The sequence below is a fragment of the Ammospiza nelsoni genome, chromosome 2 (assembly GCF_027579445.1).
Source record: "Ammospiza nelsoni isolate bAmmNel1 chromosome 2, bAmmNel1.pri, whole genome shotgun sequence".
Lineage (NCBI taxonomy): Eukaryota > Metazoa > Chordata > Aves > Passeriformes > Passerellidae > Ammospiza > Ammospiza nelsoni.
In genome coordinates, this window is record NC_080634.1 from 55509594 (window position 1) to 55525712 (window position 16119).

At 42.3% G+C, this 16119-nt stretch overlaps 1 protein-coding gene across 2 annotated transcripts; it reads left to right on the plus strand.

Moving 5' to 3' along the window:
- Positions 1-2236: 2236 nt before the first annotated feature.
- On the plus strand, positions 2237-12964 carry SLC25A15 (solute carrier family 25 member 15). Of its 2 annotated transcripts, XM_059491947.1 has the most exons (8): positions 2237-2318; positions 2863-2965; positions 4672-4799; positions 7689-7947; positions 10197-10334; positions 10665-10834; positions 11827-11985; positions 12772-12964. In XM_059491947.1, exons 3-8 carry the CDS (start codon positions 4745-4747, stop codon positions 12894-12896), a joined length of 906 nt encoding a protein of 301 aa, XP_059347930.1. In that variant the 5' UTR covers positions 2237-2318; positions 2863-2965; positions 4672-4744; the 3' UTR covers positions 12897-12964. The 2 variants fall into 2 exon arrangements, with proteins under 2 accessions (XP_059347930.1, XP_059347938.1); XM_059491955.1 differs by lacking the exon at positions 2237-2318 and having other exon boundaries at positions 2739-2965.
- Positions 12965-16119: the final 3155 nt, after the last annotated feature.

The following is a 16119-nucleotide window of genomic DNA, read 5'->3' on the forward strand; positions in this document are numbered from 1 at the left end:
GCCAAAATACTCTGTTGAAGAGGACTTGTGCCACTCTGTCACACAGTGGACCATCACATCCCAAAGCCAATCACCAATCGAAAGCCAGACCTCTCGAGTGCCAGCAAGTACTTCCACATTCCTGCAAAGCTCTTACGAGTTAAGGTCTCTGCACACATGTCCCATTTCTGTTGTGCCTAAATCCTTTGAGGGGAACCTTGAAGTTAAACTCCAAACAAATTGACACCTCATCTTCGGAGAGTCTCTCGGGAGTCATGGCAGCTCTTCCATGGTCTCCCTACACACACCAAGTGTTGTTACTTCAGGTTATGCAATTCCTACATAAATTCTTCCTTAAAACAAAACAAGTGCTCCGCAGCAGCTCGGTGCATGGACAAAAAGCAGGGTTTGGCTGAGCAGCCGCGGGTGCAGGCAGCAGAAAAAGCCGCGTGGTGGCGATATGCGCGTGGAAGCGTCGCATTCCAGAGCTCCCAGGAAACATTTCAAGCGCTGTCGCCGTCTCCACGTTTTCTACAGATAAGAGCAGATCAGGCCTGGTGGTGTGCCCGAGGAAGGTGGCAATGAAGGGACACCCTGAGACGCTCAAGGCCTGATGTTCCAGCTGGCAAACGGTCATGGCAAGCAGAAGGTGGTTTAATGCCATCTTAATTGCAAGTTTCACTGCATTAGGGGCTTAGATGGCTTTCACCAGTGGATCTTCCAGCAGTGCTACAGTCCTGCTAAACAAGAAGCCAGCACACAGGTCAAAATTCTTTGCAATGAAACAGTAATCTCTTAGTATTGTGGATGATTTGAGATGCACAATTAGCTCAAAATCACTAATTACAACAGCAATTTTTTTACATTAAAGAAATTACAATGCAATTTCTAAAACCATTTATAACCTAGGCTGTTCTTTCTTAACAATTGCCACACGCGGAGTGCTGCATCCAGCTCTGGGGTCATGAGCACAGGAAGGACATTGACCTGTTGGAACAAGCCCAGAGGAGGAACACCAAGCTGATCAAAGGGCTGGAGCATCTCCCCAGCAAGGAAAGGAGGAGAAAATTGGGATTGTTCAGCCTGGAAAAGAGAAGGCTTCAGGGTGACCAAAATGCAGCCTTCCAGTACCTGTAGAGAGCAAACAAGAGAGCTTGAGAGTGGCTTCAAAGTAAGATTAGGTTTAGATTAGTTTTTAGAAAGAAATTTGTCACTGTGAGGGTGGTGAGGCACTGGAGCAGGTTGCCCAGAGAAGTTGTGGATGCCCCATGCCTGGAAGAGTTCAAGGGCGGGTTGGGTGAAACTGAGAAATTCAGTCTAGTGAAAGGTGTCCCTGCCCATGGCAGGGGGTTCGGAACTAGATGGTCTTTAAGCTCCCTTCCAACCAATATGTTACATAAACATATGGAAAAAATAAAATCTGCACCCTGTAATTAATTAAAAGTGATGGAAGAAAAAATTCATTAAAGTTTACATTTTTGTTTATGCTGTTTTTTCCTTGATTTGTGCTGTGAAAGTAGGAGCCATCGGTTTTATTTGGTGGAAAAAACCATGGATCTAAGATGAAATATGTAGGTCTGCGTGTCTCAACCCATGCAAACACATGTGCAGCTCAACAGGGATTATTGTGCTTTCCAGAAACACTGCCTGGTCTGGCAGAGCATCTCAAATATGACTGATCACTGGTACACATTATGGCTGCTGTTCCTTTACCTTGCCACACACTGTACAGTGCCCTACTGCTTTCAACCAGACATTGTTCCTGATAAGCCTTACTGCAAGCACTTCAGGTAACTGCAAATCAAAAGGGGGAAAATCAAAAGGAAAAAAAGAAAGTGCTGTGTAGTTTCATCTGAGAAAAGCAGTATTAGCCCTTGACATAGTAGCTTAGGTCATTGTATGCCACCTCAAAGTCCCGAAAAGCCAGGATCACAAAGTGAGAGCTTAGGAGAGTGTCTTGGGACTCAGAGCAGTTCCTCTGTATACACAAACTGTTGCTGATTCAGGATACACAATTCCTAAACAAATCCTTTAAAATAAAACAAAGAAACCCCAACAACAAAATCACCCAACTGGAAGAAAAACAAACAAACATGTATCTTAAAAAACCCCAAGAAAATTAAAAAAAAAAAATTGGTTTTAATTCATAAATTCGGTTGCATCCTGTTCAGTAAGCTGAAACACGGCCCAGCCCCAGCTTAAACAGAGCCCAGCCCCGCCGCCCCCCCGCCGCCTGCCCGGCCCTCGCCTTCCCTGGGGCCGCGGCGGGGCCGCGCCGCCTCCATCGCCGCCTCTTTCGGGGCACAGGCGACGGGGCCGCTCGGGCGGCGGCGGCTCCGGTGAGCGGGGGCAGCGGGCGGGGGCCGGCGGGGCGGGGGCGGTGGGGCCGGCCGGAGGTTCCCGCGCACAGGCCGGGATGCGCGGCGGGCTCGGGATGCGCGGCCCCCGGGAAGCCGCGGCTGCGGTGCGGCCGCCCGGGAGAGGCGGCGGGCCGGGGGCGGGCGGGCTTTGCCAGCGCGGGCCTCCGCCGAACGCAGGCCGGGGCTTCCTGCTCCGAACGGGCGGTGCTGGCGGAGCGGGGGTGCTCAGCCTTCCCCCTGAGGAGGGCTGGAGCCGGCGCTTTGTGCCTGCCGCCGGCAGCACGTGTGACAGCGGCTGCCCTGCCGCTGCTGCCCTGCCGCTGCTGCCGCCCCGGGCCGGCCTGCTGTGACCTTGGGGAGCGCAGCTACGGCCTGCCCACGCGGCTCCTGCAAGGAGCAGCGCTGCCCTCTGCGTGCATCTCGGTCTTTGGGGACTGCACGGGCAGGGAGAAACATCTGGGGCTGAAATAACATCCGGACTCTGCAGGACCTGTTACACTAACCAATGCTTCTGTATTTCCAGGTCTGAGGTTTGGATTTGCTTTGGAAGTCACAGAGCAGTTGCCGCCTCGTTCTACCTAGATTCAGCTTTTAATATAGTAGTATTATTACAAACAGGAAAAAAGGTATGTACTGATATAATACTAATTTAGTTTTGACTAAGACTTCAATCTTCTGAAAGTGGCACTGGGCTGATATGGATCAGACGACTAAACTTCCTTGTCTCTTAAATATTAAAATATATAAATATTTTTATAGGCATATACTTTTTTCCTTCTGCTGCCAAGTTTTCTGTGGGTGATCTGGCATATGCTCCCTTTGAGGACTGGCACAAATCGATAAGCACTCAGCATGATGAAAGCAGTGTACATTTTACTGAACACAGGAAATTGTTGCTCTCGAGTAATTCCTTTCATTCAAAGTCTGTCTCGATGATTTGCTTTTTTCTCCCCTAAATAAGGAGCAAAACTCAGAGTGCAGTGTGAACACTAATGAGATATATAGGATAACCAAGCATAATTTGGCCTTGGAGACTCCATGTTGAAGTAACAAGTGGTGTGCCATGCTGTCAGTAACAAAACAGTTCAAATCTGAAGCCACAATTGTGAAATTACTTGTGTTAGTGCCATTTATTGCAAGAGCCATGTTTTATTTTGTTTTAAGCTCCCTTAGATTTATGTAACAGATTGGATGGGTAAAGTCACTGAGTGACAGTATTTGGCCTTCTGGTGTATTTTTCTAATGTTCAAGAATAAAAAAATCTGTTTAGATACAGGCTTTCTGAAAGCCTTGGTTGTATCCAAGTGTCTATGTTTCTTGTATGAAGGATGTAGTTTATACAATGTATCTTTCTATGATTCTTTCAAGGTAGCCTACTGGGAATTATGTTTCCCATTCAAATTATGCCAAAATACATTTTGGGAGGTAACAGGCTTCAAAAGAAGCATTACAGTAGGTAGAGGAGTGAAAATTGTTCTGTTTACTGATGTACTGTGCTTGAAGACAGGCTTAAAAGCCAGTGAGGCACTAATTCACATGTGTATTTGTGTGGGTATTAAGACTCATACAGCTTTCTGACAGCACTGCCAGACAGCAGCACGGTTCTGAAACAGTGGGAGCTCTTTGGCTGAGTTATTTTACCCCAGATAAATAAGCTTGTTTTAACTGCCTGCCCAGTGAAAGTATCTTGATGAAAACTTGAGAACTGAATTCATTTGAATGTTTTATTTCAAAGTGTCACATTTGTATTTCTGCTTTCCAGCTGCCTTCCTGAGAGATGAGGTGTAATTCTTATTTATAATATTCTGTTGTGGGGGGGACTTGCACTAGGAACATGACAGCCAGACACAATTCAAGATGCTTATGTTCATTCCCTTTCTACTCCTCCTCTGAAAGCCACCCAGTGTATCATCATGGGTAGAGTTTTCTTAGCTGTTCTTCACCACGAGGAGAGCAGATGCTTTATAGGTGAGGAGGTGAGACAAGCATGAAATATTCCAGCCTTAGACACCTGAGGGAAGACTATGCCTCTATAATCAATATAAAAGTAACCTTCAGCACTGTTCCCTGGATGCACTCTTTAGCTTTGATTTGAGAGATCCAGGGAGATAAGAAGCTGGAAAGCCCAAGTAAGCTGAAGCTAGGCAGTGATACTCCAGGAGATCTGCCCAATGCAGTAAAATCAGTCAAAATACAAGAATGCTAAGTCTCGTTCATGAGCACAACCATTTTCTGTCTCTAAATGGAAGAGTGGATCTGAGGGCATTCCTGTAATGCTTTTGCCGGTCAAGTTATTGTAAACTCTGTATGTTTCATCTTTCTCTTCCCTCAGGAAACAAATATCTCCATACCTAAGAGGAAACGGGAGACTTTGCCCTGAAATAATTGATAAACAAGTGTGAAGCATGAGGATCAACTCTGCTGTTCAGGCTGCTATTGACCTCACAGCAGGTGCTGCAGGTAATGCTTAACTGCACAAAACTTCTGAGACAGGTTTAATGCCTTTGACAAATATAAAAGCAGTTTGCAGTTGCTATAAAAAGCCTTACCTTCTGTGGTTTAAGGGTATAAGGAGAAGCAGTGACCTCAGCCAGTGCTGTAACTGTATCACTATTGCTCCTCCCTGGTGAAACCCCTGCCACACAGTGAAGAAGACATAACACTTTTCTCAGACTAATCATTTTCTATAAGGAGGTTTAAGTGCTGCTTACATGAGTTTATGAATCAGTCAGAGTATCAGCAGGGTTTTGCAAGGAATTCAGTGTGTGGTTGATTGAGGTGCTGCTTTTGTCACAGGAACCGTCCCTAAGTGAAAGGGACAAAAGGCTGCCTGAAGGGTTTCTGGCTCAGACAACATCCTGGTGTGAATCTCTAAAACCTGTGAAGCTCAGTAGTAGAACTGATGATGAATTTGCATAACTGACTTCCACTTCAGTCTGCTCTGTGCTGTCAAATTTTGCTGGACCGGTTGTGTGGAAATGGTTGCACTTTCTCACTGATATTGCCATGTTGGTAATGTCTGTGGCTCAGGGATGCAATTTTGAACTCTGCCAGGGAAAAGGGGTCTTTTTGACATTTCTAACCTAACAGTGGTTCTATGGAAAAGGTGGAAGATTTGTCTAATTTACTTTTGTAACTAGTTTAGACAATGTTAGTGATCTTTTTTTCTTTCCCATACAATAAATATTGCAGTCAGTCCTCTCATGGCAATGTTAATGCTGTGAATATGGCAGTATTAATGGTGTTAAGTGCATTCAATGGTAGTTATTTGCAGTTATTTGTCTGTGGAGGTTAATAGTGCAATGAGAAAGGGGTAACAGCACAAGTCCAGTGTGGCAATCTCTGCACTCTTTAGAAAATGTTATTAAGTAAGCAAACAGCTTGTTCTTCCAGAAAATGCATAACCTGGTTTTACCTTCCTCTCCAGATACAGTCTTGACTAGCTGATAAGTAATGACATATCGAGGCAAGCAAATTCTGGGAAAGAATAAAGAAGTCATTTGGATGTCTGTGGTCACAGTCCTTCACCTAGGATCCAAGCAACCTCTAATACCTGCTTTGATTCAGTAGGACTCTTTTCCCCACCACTGCCACATTATTAGGACCACACTGGTCTGAAAGTTCAAACAGATTTGACTTTTTGGGTTTCTGGTTTGTTTTAATTTTGTAGTTGGGTTGGGTTTTTTGTGACTCTTTACTGCTGGCTGGAAAAATTTTTTTTCTTAATATCTCAGATAATAACTAGGACTCTTAGTCTTTATCTTAAGGCTTACAAAATTCATTGTTGCCATTTACTAGGCTTTTTGAGCCAACTCCATTAACAGCCTTTTTGGAACAGCCATTCTGTCAAATCCAAATTTTTCAGCTTTACATTTCCAAGAACATTCCTGGTTTCCCTGGACATCTTCCAACATTATTTTATTATAGGAACCTAGCATTTGTCCAGTAGACAATATCTACCTCACTTCCCTGCAAATAACACTGGCTGAGCCTTCCCAGCTCTGTTTTCTTTATTTGAACCTTACATGGGTGTTACTGGTCTGAGCCAGCTACTTTTCTCCTTGGATATCCTTCCAGAGCAGGAAACTCTTCGTGCTTCCTTGCATGATTTGCTCTGAAGGTCTTAATGATAGATCTGGTTGGGAAGGAGGTTTTATGGCAGCTAGATGCTGAGTTTTCTCAAAGGCCTGGAGTACCTCTTTGCAGAGAAGCAAGAACAATGTTATACAAATGTGTTTGCAAAGAGTAAAATGGACCGCTAATAACACTGGCTAAACAAATACTCTTCTCCCCACTTAAAAGAAAAATAACTAATCTTGTTTTGATGTACTAATTTGTTTCTGTTTCAGTTGCTTTCCTATCTGTATTTACAGATAATTTAAGGTATGTGCATGTCAATTGTGCTTTGGTTAAAGATCAGCTTCTCTTTTAGTAAAGTTCTCTCTTGCTACAAAACAAAACCATGAACCCTATATAAGGTACACCTTTCATGTGTTTCCTGTCAAGTATCTGCTTCTAATAGATTGCTATCGCTGCACACTGTTTCTTACTGGAAAAGTGTAACATCAGCTCTTCCTGCAGACTACAGAACTGAGTTAGATCAGCAGAAGAACACTGCCCTGTGAGCAAAATGGTTATTGACGACATTGAAGGAAATATCACACAAGTTTTCAGGGTATTGACCTTGCAGTTCAGTTTGGAAAAGATAACGTGTTGAGAAACTTTGCCCTTTTGCCCTTTTTCAGCTCACACTTGACACTTCCAGTCTCTGGAAAGAAATGTGCTTAACAGCCACCTGGAGTTTTGAAGTAAAGGGTCTGAGTGTTTGGTTATCAATTTATTATGTATGATCAGTTTAGCACTCTCAGCAGTGCTCCTCTTGTCCTGGAGGAATCACTTGATTACTAATCTTTCAGGGTTGAGATTTTTTTTTTGTTATTGGAATGTAAAATCAGACCACTGCATTCTGAACCACTGCATTAATGGGCAAAGGAAAATGCTATTTAACTCATTGACACAAGTGACTTGATTGCAGAACAATATCTCTAATTCAGTACAAGTTTGTAAAAGTGAGCTGATTCATTCAGATGCTTGCTTTTCATGAGATTAAAAAAATATTTAATGAGAATCGTAATGTTACTGCTCCTTTGCCTGAATTTTTTTTCTTAAGGTAACTAAATTCACCAGTGACAATTGACGCCATTGTGCTAAAATCAGTGCACTTGTCGTTTCCTACAGGGAATTAATTCATCTTTGCTTTCTGTGTGATTTTCTTAATACTGGTGCTCCAGCATAGGTGTTGCAGTTGTGATAACCTTCAGCCATTTTTAACTTCCACTGCTTGCCTAGGTGGGACAGCCTGTGTGGTGACTGGCCAGCCCTTTGACACTGCAAAGGTGAAGATGCAGACGTTCCCCAACATGTACAAAGGACTTGTTGACTGTTTTGTCAAAACCTATAAGCAAGTGGGATTTCGAGGCTTCTACAAGGGAACCTCACCAGCACTTGTAGCCAACATTGCAGAAAACTCTGTTCTGTTCATGTGCTATGGATTTTGCCAACAAATTGTGAGAAGAATTGTTGGAGTAGACAGAAAAACAAAGCTCAGGTTAGTAATAAATATCTGGTTTGTATTATAAAATTTCAGGTAATTGCTATTTGCCAGTACTCTACTGTCCAGTGCAAGTGAGGTCCCAGGCTCTCCTCTGACAGTTACAGTGTAGTAAATTTTGGAATATAGGCCTTAGTGTGACAATATAGTGTCTAATATCACAGAGCTGTCTACTAACCAGTCACTGCAGCTGGCTGCTTTAGATGATCACAGCTTAACTGCAGTATTCAAGACCTGGAACATTTTTACCAACAGGATGGAGCAATTCAACACCAGAAAGTTTGTATTCCTTTAATATCTAGGTTGTTCTGATTTTCAGGGGAGGTAGTGGCTTTTCTTACAAGGAGGCATACTAAGGGAGAAGGGTACTTTCCTAATATTGTCTTGCTTTAAAAAATGTATTTCTTTAAGGTTCAAAAGCTTACTAACCCTACAAACCCCTTACCTTTTCCTACCCATTAAAATGTAGGAGGTAGGCCTACCAGCAATATGTTTCACTTCTTCACTGTCTTTGTGATCATGCTGGGAGGTAGACTGCAGATGTGCAGATGTCCTGGGATCATCTCAAGTGACTGAGGCACCATGGTCATGCTGGATGTAGGGAAGGTAGTGCATGAAACTTTGCAACAGTATATTGGTGTCTTTGGAGTTGGATACGGAATGGGAATGTGAGTATGTAGCAATAGCAAGCACCTTTGGCATATGACAATTATTTCCTTGGTCAGGTAATGGTGCTTTTCAGACCCAAGATGGCTCTTTAATGCCTTGTTGATTCAAGGTTAAATAGTGTGACTGCAGAGTTGTTCTAGGACAAAACATTAAAGAATTTAAGTTTTACTTGAAAGATTGTCCCTTGGTGTTGTTTCCTTATTCTCTTCATCTGGATCATTGTGGGGGCACCTTATGAGGCACATGCAAGAGAGAATTGTATTGACATGATCTTCAGCAGGGTCCTGATGATGTCCAGGACATCCCCACCCATTGTTACTGTACTGTTACACCTTCAGAAAAGAACAAACTATAAAACATTTTTCAGTTAAAGGAATACCTATCACTGATGCACAAGTCAAAAAAAGAAATGAAAAGAGAAATGCTGAATTCTGTTTATCTTTTAATATATGCTTAGTTCAACCAATAGATTTCATCATAAAGTCTAAAGTGAGACAACAAATTGAAAAGAGAAGTGCTAAATTCCATTTGCTGCTCTGTAGGCAGTTACTGATATATTCCACTTTGAAAGTTCTCATTAATGCTATATCTGAATGTCATGAGCTTTGCTTCATGTCATAACTTGAGTTTTGTGATGCTTCAAGGTGAAAAGTTGTAGCTTTAATCTCTGATCCTATAAATATATCACACTGCTGGGCACAAGGCAAGTATCTCCCTTGGATGGAAAGAATTTCTCTGCTGCAGTGAGATCAGTCTCAACTATGCTGACTCCCCAGAGAAGTGCCACTTCTATGCTATTATGCAGCTCCTGTCCAAAACACCAGTGTCTGTAGAAATGCACCTGTTTAAAATGCATCATAAAGCAGTGTTGCCCTCAAGTACCAGCCTTTTGAGTCCTGGCAGTTTAGGAGCCCAGAATCTGTGGTATGTGTAAAATTACCACAAAATAAGCCCCAGTTTTGGAACACCGAGTCACTGCAGATGACAGTGCTGTCTTGTTTGGTGGCGTGGTTTATGTTTGTGCTGTCTCTGATTCACATGGTTGTATTCATAGCAGCACAGCCATACAAAGATTACACTGATCCATTGTGCCTGCTTTCAGTTTTCTAGCATCCTCCACTGAAAACCTTTAATACTGGTAAGGTGAATTTGAAAATACTGACATCTATCTATATGAGGTGATTATTGCTCCTATTATCTTTAGGGAAGTAATAAGTAACCAAAAGTTTCTCAGTAAAACAAGTCTATGGAAATCTTCATAAATGCTATTAAATCTTCCCTTCCTGGCTTTTACTCTGCTCCAATTACTGAAGTACAGCTAAAAGGTTAGAGGTTGCAACATATCTCTTTGGTGTCAAAAGGGTGTCTTTCAGTTGTATAAGAATATGGAACGAGCTAGGTTTTTCCTCCCTCTAGTTTGAGTAACTGCCCTTTGCCCTTAAGAATCTTTCCCCCAAGACTGCCAGTTTTTCTTGATGGTATTTAGGGTAGAGGTGCAGGAAGCTGATTGCTGGTGCAGTGCCTCCACTGCACTGAAGGTCAGTGCCCAAATACCTTCTGCAGTTTCTTTCTTGCAGTGATCTACAGAATGCTGCTGCAGGCTCCTTTGCCTCTGCCTTTGCCACCCTTGTCCTCTGTCCCACAGAGCTGGTGAAGTGCCGGCTACAGGCCATGCATGAAATGCAGTTGTCAGGAAAGATAATCCAGGGACACAAGTAAGTATACACCCAGCTCAGTATCCCTGAAACCTTTCCTTGTGCATTATTTCTTCAGATCCTCTATTAGCTCAGTGTCACATTTACAGTGCATTGCTAACCAGAGAAGAGCTGTGGCTGGGAGGGTCACAGCCTGCTGACCCTAGTGCTAGTGCTAGTAAAGCTGGATGCCAGTGAAGGGCTCCCAGCAGGATCTTGCTCTAAGTCTTACATTAATTCAATTGTTTGCACAATAGGTCTCACCATTAATTGTTGCTGCCGTTGCCTATTGGTCTGTAACTTCTCATTATCTGGCTAATAAATATCACTAACTGGGCCAACCTCTCTCAGTACAGTTTGGTCAGTAGTGAAGAGTGTTATCCAAAAGGATGGTCCCCTTGGATTTTATCGTGGCCTGTCAAGCACTTTGCTGCGGGAAGTCCCAGGCTATTTCTTCTTCTTTGGAGGGTATGAACTGAGCCGGACGTTCTTTGCCTCTGGGAGATCAAAAGATGAATTAGGTATGGTGCCTTTTTACAGGTGGGTTTTAGCATGCTGTCATGGGAGACATAAAGGGGGGCATATCTTCTCTGAAGATATACTAATAATGTTGTAAAATACACCCAAATGAAGGAAATGAGGCATACTAAATTTGGAGGGCTGCATCTTATATATACACAGTAATAAATTATTGAAGTGACCATTTTCCAATGAAGCAGGATATATAATAAATAGAGAAATAACAGAGTGAACTAACACTACAAAACTGCTGAAATATCTGACCCCACAGTGTAACATAACTCCGAACTATTTCATTTCAGCTGCCATTCAGAGTGATTTTGAAGTATTTAGCTGCATTCTCTTGAACAGTGTATTCAAGTATATGCTGAACTGCATGCTAACCATTAGATGTAGTTACAATGATAGTAAGAGAACACTGAGATTGAAAATTAGAAGGGAAAAAACCATGGTGATGCCAGAATAAAGACTGCCTGTCTCCTGTTAACTGAACCAGTCTTGCTTGGAGTCAGGATTTCAGCTGCGTGCATTTTGGACATGTAACAAAATGTTTACAAACATCTGATCAGAAATACAAAATCAGAGTCCATCATGAAAGAAATGACTGATTACAAAATAACTCTACCAAATTCTCTATATATGATTAGCAACACTATATGATGTTTCTCTAAACCATTTCACAATTAACCTTGGAAAGTGATTACAAGTGTTAAAAAAGTGAATTTAGTTAATAGAATCAAAATTGAATTTTGAGTTATAGTTTTTTTTTAACACTGCCAGTAATCTAAGAGGCACTCTTTATAATCTTTGAGTCTCTAGTTGACTTGCAATTTACCAGTGTCTTGAAATTGACTTAAAGGTTAATGAGAGAACAGCAACTGCTCTTTTGTCATAAGCAGCTTCCTCTGTTCCCTTTGAATCCTGTAGATGAAATAATATTAAATTTGTGTTAGTGAATATTGTGGTGTATAAAAATGTATCTCTTAACTTTTAGGTCCCATCCCTTTGTTACTAAGTGGAGGTTTTGGAGGCAGCTGTCTGTGGATTGCTGTGTATCCTGTGGACTGTGTCAAATCTAGAATTCAGGTTCTTTCAATGGCTGGAAAACAGGCAGGCTTTATGGGAACATTTGTAACTCTTGTGAGAACTGAGGGTGAGTATCCAAGCCGACCAACTGAATATCTACCTCATGTAGTATGGAAAGCTTGGAATCTAGAAACTGAGACCTACTTCATCTTCCCTGCCTCTTGGTTCAGGAGATGATTCACTTAAACCTAACAGAAGCTTACTATGCATTAAAAGCAGATAAAGAAATGGGCTCTATTACTTGTGACTAAATCTATACATGAAAACTGAAGGGACTAGGTAAGTTCCATGCAGAAGTTTTCTTCACCTCTAGAAGTTAATATATGGTTGAGGATTGATTTATCAAACAGCCCTATCCAGCCTGGCAACTTGAGGCATCTACCTCAGCATTTCCTCTCTGGAAAAGGCCTGTGTCAGGCACTTTGGAAGAGAGTGAATATACATGAGAGAATATACATGGCAGCAGACATGAATCCTGGCCCCATTGCTAGGTAGGATACTCATCAGAACTGGAGTCTGACCTAGGGCACAGCTCTAACATAGTCTTGCTGCCCCCTTGCCAGCTGTGGTAAAACCACTGTCACGTTATCTCAGCTGGCCAAGAACTTGTCATACCTGAAATAAGCATCTAGCATAAGCCCTTACATGGCTAAACTCCTGTTACAACATTAGATACTCCCATATCAATATCCAGTACCACTGCAATCAGTAGCTACAGCAGTGAGTTCAGCTCTCTGTGTTCATGCTCCTCTAAGCAGAAACATTGCTTCAGTACCCTTCACAGGTAAGAGCAGAGAGGTTGATGCAGACAGCCACTTCAATAAATGGCTAACTGCTCTGGTTTCATTTCTAGGTGTGCTTGCCTTGTATTCTGGACTAACACCAACTATGATCCGTGCATTTGTGGCCAACGGGGCGCTGTTCCTTGCCTACGAGTACAGCAGGAAACTTCTGATGAAACAAATAGATTCTTACTGATACTGCCTGGCAGATGAAGAACAAAAGATTGTTCAAGGGTCATTTAAATAAATGATGAAAAACACATAGATCACATGATGGTCTGAGCAGAACCAAATCAGCAACCTAATTTTAGGAACTCAACTCCAGTTTAAGATTTGTAATCTTTTAAAATCAGGTGATTTTATGGAGGTGTGTATATGTTGCTTGAATTGCACAAGCAGAACTATCTCCCTCTTACAGATTCTGCACAAGGTACACTGCATGTCATAAATGTCTTTCCTGACCTGTACTGGTGCTAAAAATATTTACATTGACCTGTGGGGTTTAATGTAACATGCAAGAGTAGGTTCTGAGTTGTCTACATCAACTGTGCTGCAATTGTGACCTTTTGCAGCTGCTGCTGATGTCTGACTCAAAATAACATCAGTTCTTGTCTAATCTTGTTGAGTATAGATGACTTGGACATACCCCACACCCAGGGAGACCTTTCATTTTCCAGCTACACCCCTGTTCTGCTCTGGCTCCCTGCTGCTCTGTGACTTGCTAAGGTCATGGAAGAGGGTGTCTGACTTACATACTCTGTCCTAGTGAATGGGTTTATAAAAGTAGGAAACATTCACCCGTTACCTTATATGAGACTTAGAGCCCAAGATATGCCTACATTTTTGATAAAAGAAGCACAGTAACAACATTAAGGAGGCTATACTGCATTGCATTGTTGCCTAAATCCTTTCAAGAAGTGCTGGAGTGTGCTAAGCACCACTTAATGTAAGGGACACTGCTGAAAATAGCTGCTGCCTCTGAGTATGGAATTGTAACTTTGTGCAGGCTCCCATTTAGATCACCTTGGCATAAATAAGGCCACATGCTGGAAGGACAGGAAGCTGAAGAGGAACAGAAAGCCAGAAATGAGTTGTTAACTGACACCATGGTCTCTGACATAGCAGTGTTACTGGGGCTGGAGTCTTGCCACTGGCTGTGCCTCTTCAGCTGAGTGGAAAGAGCTCATATGATTGGATAGCTTGTATTGCCTTCAGGCCTGGAGGGCACAGCCTGCTTGGTCATGTTATTTGATTAAACATACAGTTAGTCAGTACTACCCAAAATGAGGCAGTGACACCTCTTTCCAGATGCCCCTTTTGTTCTTCAAGTGGAATGCTCTTCCTACAAGCATGTTCTGCTTTGTAAGAAGCAGCTACTGCCTTATCCTGGAATAAGTCATGCAGGTCTTAGAACAGCACAAACTTGTCCTGAGTTGTACAGAGATGTTGCCTGGGTGCTCTAACTGCAGCCCACCAGTGTGGGGGCAGTGGGGGGCACAGACAGAGCCCTTTAACTCACTGACATCATCACAGCTACATGGAGATTAGCAGCTTGTCACAGCAACCACATTTGTCAGAGACAGAGCTGGAACAACCTAGTTTTGCATGTTACAGTTTCCCTTTCAGATCCCAGAAATAGAAACAAGCTTTAGGCATAGATGAAATCCTGTCAATACCTGCTGCCTCTTGCAGTGGAGCCAGGGTGCATTTAAACTGGCTCATTCCTTGCATCATTACAGCCTCTTTGATGGAAGGTGGTTGCTCCAGTTCCACAAAATCTTGCTCCTCCAGCCTCCAAGTGCAGAAAGAACAATTCATCTCCCTTTCATATACCATGAGAAAAGGCAGTTAAAGCAGGGCATGACTGAAGATTCTTCAGTGTCTATTGCACCAATACAGCCTGACTGACTGGTGCAACAGGGGCAGCACTACTCTGAATTGCCAGTACTTTAAAAGGAATTTATACCAAATGTTTAAATGATTCAGGCAGGAGGATGAGGCTTTAAGAGTTGTTAGACTTCCCCTTCTTTTCAAAGTTGTCTAGCTAAGATAAATAGTATATTTGTACATATTTCTAATAGTTATGAAAAGGTGAGGACAGACTCCACCTCAGTGAAATACTTCAATCTATTTCTTAGATTTGTCTTTGCTTTCATTTTTTAAAGCTCATGGTGGCAGTTTTTAATACAAAAATTGAAGCTTCAAGAGAAGCAGGGTATTTAAAACAACCTACAGCAAAAAGCTGGTGGCATTTTTGAGAGTTTACCTTCTGAAGTTGATGTAAGCAGTAATTTTCCATTCAGAGCTGCTTAAGCTGTACATGTGTATCAGTTGTTCAGCTAAAAACTTCATGATGTTGGTATAAGAATTCACAGAAATAAAGTTTCATTTGATTAACTGAGTACTTGATGATTGTTTATGCTATGTAATAAGCTCATCTAGCTGAGAAACAAAAAGGTTGAATTCAGCATCACCACCTTTCTGGAATGAAAGAAAAAGACTTTATACAATCAATGAACATATAAAGCCCTCAAAACAGAGGAAAGGGGGCAGCTAGAGTAAGGTGCTGTAAAAAACCTGCTGATTTTACATCTATGGAAAATGAAACCCATAGTTCAGCACCTGGCCTGTTGCTTTGTTAGTACCAAAGTCAGTTGTAGTATTAATGTTCACCTCAAATTTCAAGTTGCTAGATTATCGTGATACAGGCTGTAAGGTTCTCTGTCAGAAGAATGCCAGGAGTCCAGCATAGGTCACCTAAATTCCACAAATATAAGGGACAAATATCCACTACCCTGTGAAGGTCAGTGCAGCAGGGAGGCAGGGCCTATTGTTACCTTTTTCTGAGCAGTGGTGCCTGGATTTCTCAAGAGAAATATAGTATTTTGAGCTATTTTGTTCCTCATTGCTGCTTTTACATTAGTTTTTACTTAACTGCATGTGCTTCAACTAGGAAAATCTGACTTGCTGCTACAGCCTCTGCTGCTGCTATCTGAGCAAACTGGCTTAGTCCCTAAGCAGGAAAATGGGTCACCTTAGGTGCCCTGCCAACTGTATCAGAGGGCATCCTCAGACAGTGGACAGATATCCAATTGCCTGAGCTAAGCCAAAATGAACTTGGCTTGGAGCTGCAATGAAGTGCATCCTTTTTAGCCCATAGGCACATTCATGTATACACTGAGGTAATACATAGCAATAGCAGAAGTTGAGCCCACACATGATATCCTTCATAGTACATAACTACCTTCAAGTGAGCACAGGGAGGTATGTGACCTCTGCTCATTTCATTAACTGGAAAGCTATGTCATTTCCCTTCCACTTTTTGGTTCCCAGGAACAAAAAGACTAATGAAGCAGCAGAACCAAGAAGCTAACACCTGAACACATTTCACACAAATGAAGATACAGTCTCCACAGAAG